Here is an 8,905-nt window from a genome sequence, read left to right as displayed (position 1 = left end):
TTTATTAATCTAATTATAAATTACCGTGGTTTCGAGCACTGTAATGACACAGAGCTATTATTGTCATAAAAAGTTGCAAAGACCGCAGGAGGAGGGTGATGTTGTCTTTTTATTAGGATGTATTTGACATTGAAATAATAGTTTGAAAGAAAACAATCAGTACAAATTTTGATGGGGCATGGTGGGGCTGTAGACATCTGGCCCTGGGGCTACCATGCCTTGGGCGCTAAAACCAGACCCGCGCGCCTAGGGTCTGCAACCCGCTCGCTTGGGCCTGCAGAACCATGCGCTGGGTGCAAACTCGCACGCTTGGGTCTTTTCCGACCCGCGCCTGGGGTTTGCAGACCCCCCGAGGGGTTGCAGACCCGTGCGGCTGAGTTTGCAGACCCTGCAGAGAAAAAAATAAAAAAAAATAACAATTATTATTATTATTATCATCATTACTAATTAAAAAAAACAATTATTACTACAAAAACTTGAGTCGAACAAGTTTAATATTATTATTTGTATTATAAATATTATTATTATAATTAAAAGTATTAATATTAAAAATATTATTATTTGTGTTATAAATATTATGATTTTTATTATAATTAATATTATTAATATTAAAAATACCATTATTTTTATTAAAAATATTATTATTTGATTATAATTAATATTATTAATATAATAATTAATACATTTGTAAAAAATATTATTAATATTGAAAAACAATAATAGATTTGCTTTGAATGGTAAAAATAAGAATTATTATTATTATTATTATAATTAGTAATTTTTTTTAAAAAATTATTATTACAATTGAAGAAAAACCATAATTTTTTTTATAAGATTAAGAAATATAAGAATTTGGCCAAACAAGTTAAATCTTATTATTAATATTATAAATATTATTAAAATTAAAATAAATATTATTACTATAAAAAACATATATTTGATTTTAAGAGTAAAATCAATTATTATTATTGTTGTTGTTATTATTATTATTATTAACTTGGGTCTGACATCCTCTTCCAGACCTAAGAAAAATGGGGTTGGAAATGAGCGTCTAACCCAAGTTACTTGGGTGTGGGAACGCAGACCCAAATCACTTGGGTCATGCAACCCCGCCTAACCCAAGGCTTTGGGGTCTGGACCCAAGGTTGTTGGGTCCGACATTCAGACCCATAGGTAATGCGTCCGTGTTCGGACCAAGGCTAATGGATCCGCATCAGGACCCAATTCTCTTGAGTCCGGTGTCAGGACCCAAGGTTAATGGGTCCTGTGCGACACCCAATTCTCTTGGATCTTGCGTTTGGACCCAATTCTCTTTGGTTTAATGTCGGGATCCAATTCTCTCGAGTATGGTGTCGGGACCCAAGGCTAATGGATCTTGCATCCGGATTGAAAGTTAATGAGTCCTGCTGACCCAATTCTCTTCGATCCGGCGTCAGGATCCAAGGGTAATAGGTCATGCGTCTGGACCCAATTCTCTTGGGTTCGGCATCTGGATCCAAGGCTAATGAGTCATGTGTCAGGATTCATGTCTAATGGGTCCGTCGTTAGTATCCAAAGCTAATGGGTCTGGCAATTCTCTTGGGTTCGCATCAGGACCCAATTCTCTTTGGTCCAGCATCAGGACTTAAGACTAATTCCTCTGTCAGGATTCAATTCTCTTGGGTTCGACGTTAGGACCCATGGTTCTCGGTATATAGATTTCTAAATATTATTATTTGTATTATAAATATTGTTGTTTTTATTATAATTAAAAGTATTAATATCAAAAATAGTATTATTTGTGTTATAAATATTATTATTTTTATTATAATTAATAGTATTAATATTAAAAATATTATTATTTATATTAAAAATATATTTATTTGTATTAAAAATATTATTATTTGTATTATAATTAATATTATTAATAAAATAATTAATAAATTTGAAAAAAAATTAAAAATTATTATTATTACTATTGAAGAAAAACCATTATTTTTTTAAAAGATTAAAAAATATAAGAATTTGGATGGAGAAGTTAAATATTATTATTAATATTATTATTGGGTCTGGTGTTGCAGCAGACTCGACGCTTTTAGGTCCGACTTTGTAGCCAGACCCAATATTTTTTAATCTTAAATTTTTTAATATTTTTTTAAAAATAAAAAGTTAACTTGCAACGGAACTCGTCCCACCTAACTAGTTTATTTCTACAAGTTCTCAGAATATGAACCCTTGTAGTCGCCAGTGGGAAATCTTATGATCTGTTTCTGCAGATTCCATGGGTTTCAGATGGCAGGAATTAGTTGTCCGTTCTGTCTTGCCATGCAATGACCCGTAGCTTGGTTAGCTGGAGGATAGAGTGAACATGAACAGGTTTAACACTTGAAGCAACGAGGTTCACCTCAGAAATCAATCAAACGGCTCTTGAATTTGATATCAGACCCATTTTCAGGCAACCAGTACTGACCAGTACTGCATAATGGTTTCTCGTGAAAAAATGGAGAATCAATTTAGCTGGCTGCATGCTTTACTGAGATAGACAAATTGGGATCTTTTTGCACTTGATGGTTCTTTCATCTTGGAGTAACGTTGAAACCAAGCCATCTTTTTATGCCCATTATCATTCTAAATCGTCTTTTTAACCTTGATGACAGAGGATAGATGACAATCTGTCCACGTTTCAGAGACCACATATATAATACTGCTGCTGCTACTACTTTCTTGCTGCCAATGAATAATGATGGTGATGTCTTGAAGGATCTGTATTAATCATGAAATCTAATAATCTTGACTGATTTGTTAGTTGTTGCCCGCTTTAATCCATCATGCCTCCTGCGATGTCAAGGTGGCAGTGCTTTTTCCTATTCCAATTCCTTTGCCTTTGCACCCATAAGGTTCTTATTTGCGTAGAAAATTTGAAACATACACTAGAGACTAGAGACTGCCAACAGACATACCGAGGAAATGAGATTTTGGTCGTGGAGTTCTAAGTTGAAACGAGGATCAAAATTGAAATATAAAATAAATTTTATTTTTAATTGATGGAAGAAATTGAAAAAAAAAATAAATTTAACAAAAGATTTAAAAAAAAAACAATTCAAAAAATGAAGATCAAATTGAAAAAAACTAAACGTATTACAAATTAGAATTGAAGAATGAAATTGAAAAAAAAAATCAAAGTTTTACATAAGATATGATAATAACAGAAAAAGATTATGAAAATATCCTTGTGCATCATATTTAAAATTCTCACTTTGAAGAGTATTTTTATTGACTTTTAAAATAAAAAAAATATTTATTTATTTTTATTTAATTTGATAATAACTAATGTGCGAAAAGTTTTAATTCCTCAAATAATTAGTTGAATTTTTTTGGTTTGAATAACAAAACACCATTATATTGTTCCAACAAATAATATAAATAAATGTGTGTCTAAAATGTTTTTTCAAAGGTGACTAGGTTCTGTTATATAATACCCACGATACAAGCGGTCAAATGCTATTGACAATTAGTCTTAATAATTTGAATTGGTCCTGGTCAATGCAAGTGTGCAAGCTCCTGGGGTTGAAACTATAAGTTGAATTGAATGGAAAGTGGATGATTTTTAAGATAAGTTATTTTTTTAGTTAGTGATATTTTTTTATTTAATTTAAAAAAACATGTTTTTGGGTGTGAATTTTTTTCCATTTAGTTTAGAAAAATAAATATTTATTTTTATAAATAGTGTTAAACATAATACTAATCATTTTTAATGATCATATCATATTTTGAGATTATAAACTTGATAGTATATAGTTTTTTGCACCATATACTAGAGGTGATAATTTTCGGTTTGGTTTGGTTTTTATAAAAAAAAAAGTAACCAAACTGATTTTTTTTAAAACCGAAACCGGTTCAAACCGACCGGTTTCGGTTCAGTTTTTTAGGACAAAAACCGGTTTGACTCGGTTTTTTCTGTTTTTTTTTGGTTTGGGTTCGGTTCGTTTTTTTTGGTTTCATGCTTATAAAACCGAAACCGAACCGAACCGAACTGGTCGGTTTTTTCAAAATTTTAATCGGTTTAATCGGTTTTTTTTCACGATTCGGTTTTTCCAATTATTTTTTTTCCAGTTTTCTCGGTTTAATTGATTTTTTGATTTTTTTCTCACCCCTATCATATACTACTGGGATGAAAAGTTTCGACTTGAAGACATCATAAGAGAGCGTTGAGAATGGTGGAAATCAATATCCCATAAATATAAGCAAACATGTGTGCTGCTCATGAGCAAGTTCTTTACACAAATACAAGCCAGCTTGAGACAGCTAGTGACGATGGAGGGATGTTTCGATAGGAGAAATCTGTTTATTTTATTGATATTAAAAATAAACTTTTTAAAATAAAAAGTATTATTTTCATGTATTTTTAAGTAATTTAAAAAATAATTACTACAGTCCTTCAAAACCATCCCAATGCCATTGTGCCCTAACATATTATATAAAAATTAAATTTTAAAATTAAAAAAAATATTATTTTAATATATTTTAAAATAAAAAATAATTTAAAATATAACCTTTACAACGCTACCATCTTGCCGTTAAACCGAATGAATCTAATCTAATCTTATAATCACAGTTTAGTTTAACCCCTTTTCATTATTCCACCTAATCTAATCTCCTCCTATGAAAAACCTTTTTTTACATTTCCTCTCGCTCTCTCTCTTGCCTGAAAGAAACCCTTCGATGTTGATCCAATGCCTCTCACAATTTCGACGGTGACTTTCACCGATAAAGAAGAGTGCCCCTTTTTTACATAACACGAACAGATCTTGCTTCCGCTTCGATTCAATCTGTCCCCCCTTTTCTAATCTGATAAATCAGCTTCGTAGGAAATAAGGAGAGACGGCATAGAAATACCCAGAAGAGAGTTGAAGCAGCTGCTATATATAATTATATTTGATTGGAAGGCTGTTGTTTTTGTGGTGTAGGAATGGAATTGGATAGCATTGAATGTGTGCCATCCTTAGATTTAACAGATGAGGATGAGATCCACCATCACCACCATCTTCATCATTTTCCTTCTGTTTCAAAGCCACACACCACCACCACCACCAACAACAACAACAGCAACAGCAATAGTAATACCGTGGCTTCAGCTATACACACTACCAGTGTTCATGAGCTCCTTGAATGCCCTGTTTGTACCAATTCTATGTACCCTCCTATTCATCAGGTCTGGCCCCCTTTTCTTCTTTCCTTTTTCTTGTTTAACATGATTATGCATATGGTTTTGCCTTTCTTTTTCGGGTTTTTAATTGTTGAATTATTGATGCGGGTTTGGTGTGCTTTTTGGTATGTTGTTGCTGGTAAAAATATAGCTAGGGCCGTTGAACTGCGGAAATTGCAGGCTTGATTTTGTTAGGATTTGTGTCTGTTGGTTTAATTGGTTGGATTGTGGAGATTCAGGTAGCTGCCATCTGTCACAGCTAGGTGAATTTAGGAATTTATGGGCTTGGAAGATTTTTGGTTTTTCGACTTTGGTAGAATTTAGGTGTTTTGCTGGTTTTGGTATGTGAACATAGTCCGTAGGACTTCACAAATACATGTACCCTCTGCAGTGACTGCGGAGAGTCATTGGGGTCCAATCGTTTGGGTCCTGTGTTCGGCACTGTCCATACAAATGCAAGGGCTTGCTGTGGTGAGAATTAGATAGAGTGCTAGAGCATTTGCTGGGGCATTATGTTGATATTTGGGTGCTAGTAGTGGGAGATTTTGAAATGTAATTGCAATTTCACTTTGCAAAACCTGAACAACTAAATAAAGATGGCTACATCACATGATTCTAAGAAACTATGACCATTCATATGTGTGGTGTCCTCGATTTTATTTGTATGTTGCAGCAGTTGCTAGAAATATGGAGCGAACTCTTTGTTTAAAAACATTAAATTTTGAAATCTAAAGGGTTGTGTGGATTTTAGTTAGATATTGGGCCATTGATAACTGTCCAGTGACTTCTTTATAGTTGGATGTGGGGGGTTACCTGTAGACAGTAGACATATCTCACTGTTTCCATGCAATGGAGGGAAAATTGTGCTTATAAATGCTGTTGCTTTGTGCTACAGCTCCTGATTTCTTATGCTTCCTAGATGATGTAGGCTGATGTTAACAAATTGTTGTTTCTGCAGTGCCACAATGGCCACACACTCTGTTCAACCTGTAAAACACGAGTACAAAATCGGTGCCCCACTTGTAGACAGGAGCTTGGTGACATTAGATGTCTAGCATTGGAAAAAGTAGCTGAATCACTTGAGCTGCCTTGCAAATACATGTCGCTTGGATGCCCAGAGATTTTTCCATACTACAGTAAACTGAAACATGAGACCCTGTGCAATTTTAGGCCATACAGCTGTCCATATGCTGGATCAGAGTGTGCTATTGTCGGGGATATCCCATTCCTTGTCGCTCATCTAAGAGATGATCACAAGGTGGACATGCATTCCGGGTGTACTTTCAACCATCGCTATGTCAAGTCCAATCCTCGTGAAGTAGAAAATGCAACATGGATGTTAACTGTAAGAATGTTTCTATCTTATTTAATTGATCCGTAATCACTTGCAGATATTCCTGGAAGCACATTACATGCTTCCCTCTCACTTTTTTTTTTTTGTTGGGTTGGGGGGTGGATGGGTGGAATAGGAATTCCAATACAGCACTGGAACATGACATGCTTCTTTTTGTTCTTTGATCATGTTAAGGCATGGTAACCAAACTTGGATTATGGCGAAGTGTGGAAAGTGATATGGTCATTTCTTGCCAACAGTGAAGCACTTGTGCTATTTATACAAGGAACTTCTTCACTCCATGATCTTCTCATTAAAGAGATCACAAATTATGTCTATCCTGCTTTGTATATGTGCAACAGATTGTAATAGCTGTGATAACCTTGCAGTAAAATAAATACTTTAAGCCCAAGGGATTAGTTGAGTGGTAAGACATCATGGATTCTGGCCTCATGAAGTCTTTACCTGAGTTCGATCTCAACCACAAACTTTTCTCAGCCATTCCTAGTATTTGTCTGGTAATTCTCTGGTTTGTTTCAGGGTAAGAGATTGTCCATAGTGAGAAACTAGTCTGGTGGTCAAAGATTTCAAGCTACTTTGTTATCCAATTATTATATCAGGCAGTTTCCCTTTATTATGTGTGTTCTGAGCAATGTTTTTTTGACTGTTTTGAAAATATTAACTCCCATCCTTCCAAGTAAATATGAATTCCATGACGTAGATGAAAGATTACAAATGTCAGTACAGACTGAATTGAAATGTGGATGATATATGAATCCAGCTGTTTCATCTCGAGCTTGTGTTTTGCCTGCATTCTATTGGTTGATGCCTTCAGTAGTCCCAATGCAGACAAGAAGGATGAGAGATAAATTGAGTTCAGGAACCATCAATATGTTTTAATCATGCTTCACAGAGTGGCATGACATAGCATTCCTTGTATGCACAATGCATTTTCTTACTTTGGCAACCACTGAACTCGCTTTTCAATAACTTTGCTTTAGGTTTTCCACTGTTTTGGCCAGTATTTCTGCCTCCATTTTGAAGCTTTCCAACTCGGGATGGCTCCTGTTTATATGGCATTCCTCAGATTCATGGGTGATGAGGCAGAGGCCAGGAATTACAGCTACAGCCTGGAGGTTGGGGGAAATGGTCGGAAACTAATTTGGGAAGGCACACCACGGAGTATAAGAGATAGTCACAGGAAGGTTAGGGACAGCCATGATGGACTTATCATACAACGTAACATGGCACTTTTCTTCTCTGGAGGAGACAGGAAGGAGTTAAAGCTGCGAGTTACAGGACGGATATGGAAAGAACAGCAGAACCCGGAAGGTGGGGCATGCATTCCCAACCTTTGTAGTTAGGCTGATTTTCACTTTCTTGCTTTCTACTGCGTGCTCTGTTTCCTGTAATACTGTTACTAAAACGTGGATCATTTTAAGAATCCTTATGTATAAAACTGGGGCCTTAGCTTTATAAATTGTTAATAAACTTCCTGAAGAAATTGTCCTGGCAATGTCGCCAATTCATAGTTTTAAAATCTGGCTTGAGAGGTTGATTTGAAGTTGGAACGAGTTGTAAAAATCCGAGTGATCTTATAAAAAAAAACTTATATTTACTTGATATCATGATTAACCTGTAAAAATTGGTCAAAAACTTGGATGTAGCACATTGATTATTATTTTTTTAACAAAAATGATGTTTTGTTTTATAAATAAAAAATTGGTGGTTGACCCTTTCTACTGATCCGGTCAAAACTTGTAACATGGGTCTTGAGCTGTGTCCGGGCAGGTTTAAAAATGGTTTTACCAGCTGCGCCAGTTTCCATCATAGGTAATTTTAATTACTTGTTTTTGTATTTTAAAATTATTTTTGAAAAAAAATAATATTTTTTTAAGTTTTTAATATTTTTTAATATATTAATATTAAAAATTATTTTTAAAAAATAATAAATATATTATTTTAATAAAAAACACATTAAAAAATAAATTGATGTACTAAATGACCAGATCAGCTGACCAGCCAAAAGTTTTTCTTTTTAAAAAAATAATCATAATTAAGTTCATTAAACAAAATAAAATACCAGAAATCCTTTTGATTTTCTTTTATTTGTTTTCTTGAGAGACATTCCATAATAATTTTGAATTTCTTTCGTTTATAAGAATAGTTCATAATTGTAATAAATTTTCTTATATTATTATACCGAGTAAATTTAACAGATGTTACAATTACAATAATTGAAATTTTGGTTAAAAAGAATTATATATATACAAGTACAAGCGACCAATCTTCTTGTAAAAAAAATTTAAAAAATGGACAATAGAATTTTGGCTAAAAGCTAAAAATATCTAAACTAAGCAAACGGAAACGGCAAGTTTTGGGTATAA

At 33.8% G+C, this 8,905-nt stretch overlaps 1 protein-coding gene across 1 annotated transcript; it reads left to right on the top strand.

Moving 5' to 3' along the window:
- Positions 1–4,606: 4,606 nt before the first annotated feature.
- On the top strand, positions 4,607–8,022 carry LOC7457400 (E3 ubiquitin-protein ligase SINAT3). Its single transcript, XM_002302596.4, has 3 exons — positions 4,607–5,191; positions 6,144–6,530; positions 7,520–8,022. The coding sequence occupies exons 1-3, from the start codon at positions 4,949–4,951 to the stop codon at positions 7,880–7,882; spliced, it is 993 nt and encodes a 330-aa protein (XP_002302632.1). The 5' UTR covers positions 4,607–4,948; the 3' UTR covers positions 7,883–8,022.
- Positions 8,023–8,905: the final 883 nt, after the last annotated feature.

The sequence above is a fragment of the Populus trichocarpa genome, chromosome 2 (assembly GCF_000002775.5).
Source record: "Populus trichocarpa isolate Nisqually-1 chromosome 2, P.trichocarpa_v4.1, whole genome shotgun sequence".
In the NCBI taxonomy this organism is placed as follows: Eukaryota; Viridiplantae; Streptophyta; class Magnoliopsida; order Malpighiales; family Salicaceae; genus Populus; species Populus trichocarpa.
Note: the sequence above shows the minus strand (reverse complement) of the source record. Positions and strands in the feature narration are given on the sequence as shown.

Excerpts from the sequence above, each read along its gene's own strand:
- LOC7457400 (XM_002302596.4), top strand. The coding sequence starts at position 4,949 with ATGGAATTGGATAGCATTGAATGTGTGCCATCCTTAGATTTAACAGAT. Across the intron at positions 5,192-6,143 it reads TGTACCCTCCTATTCATCAG|TGCCACAATGGCCACACACT; the intron begins GTCTGGCCCCCT and ends TTGTTTCTGCAG. Across the intron at positions 6,531-7,519 it reads ATGCAACATGGATGTTAACT|GTTTTCCACTGTTTTGGCCA; the intron begins GTAAGAATGTTT and ends ACTTTGCTTTAG.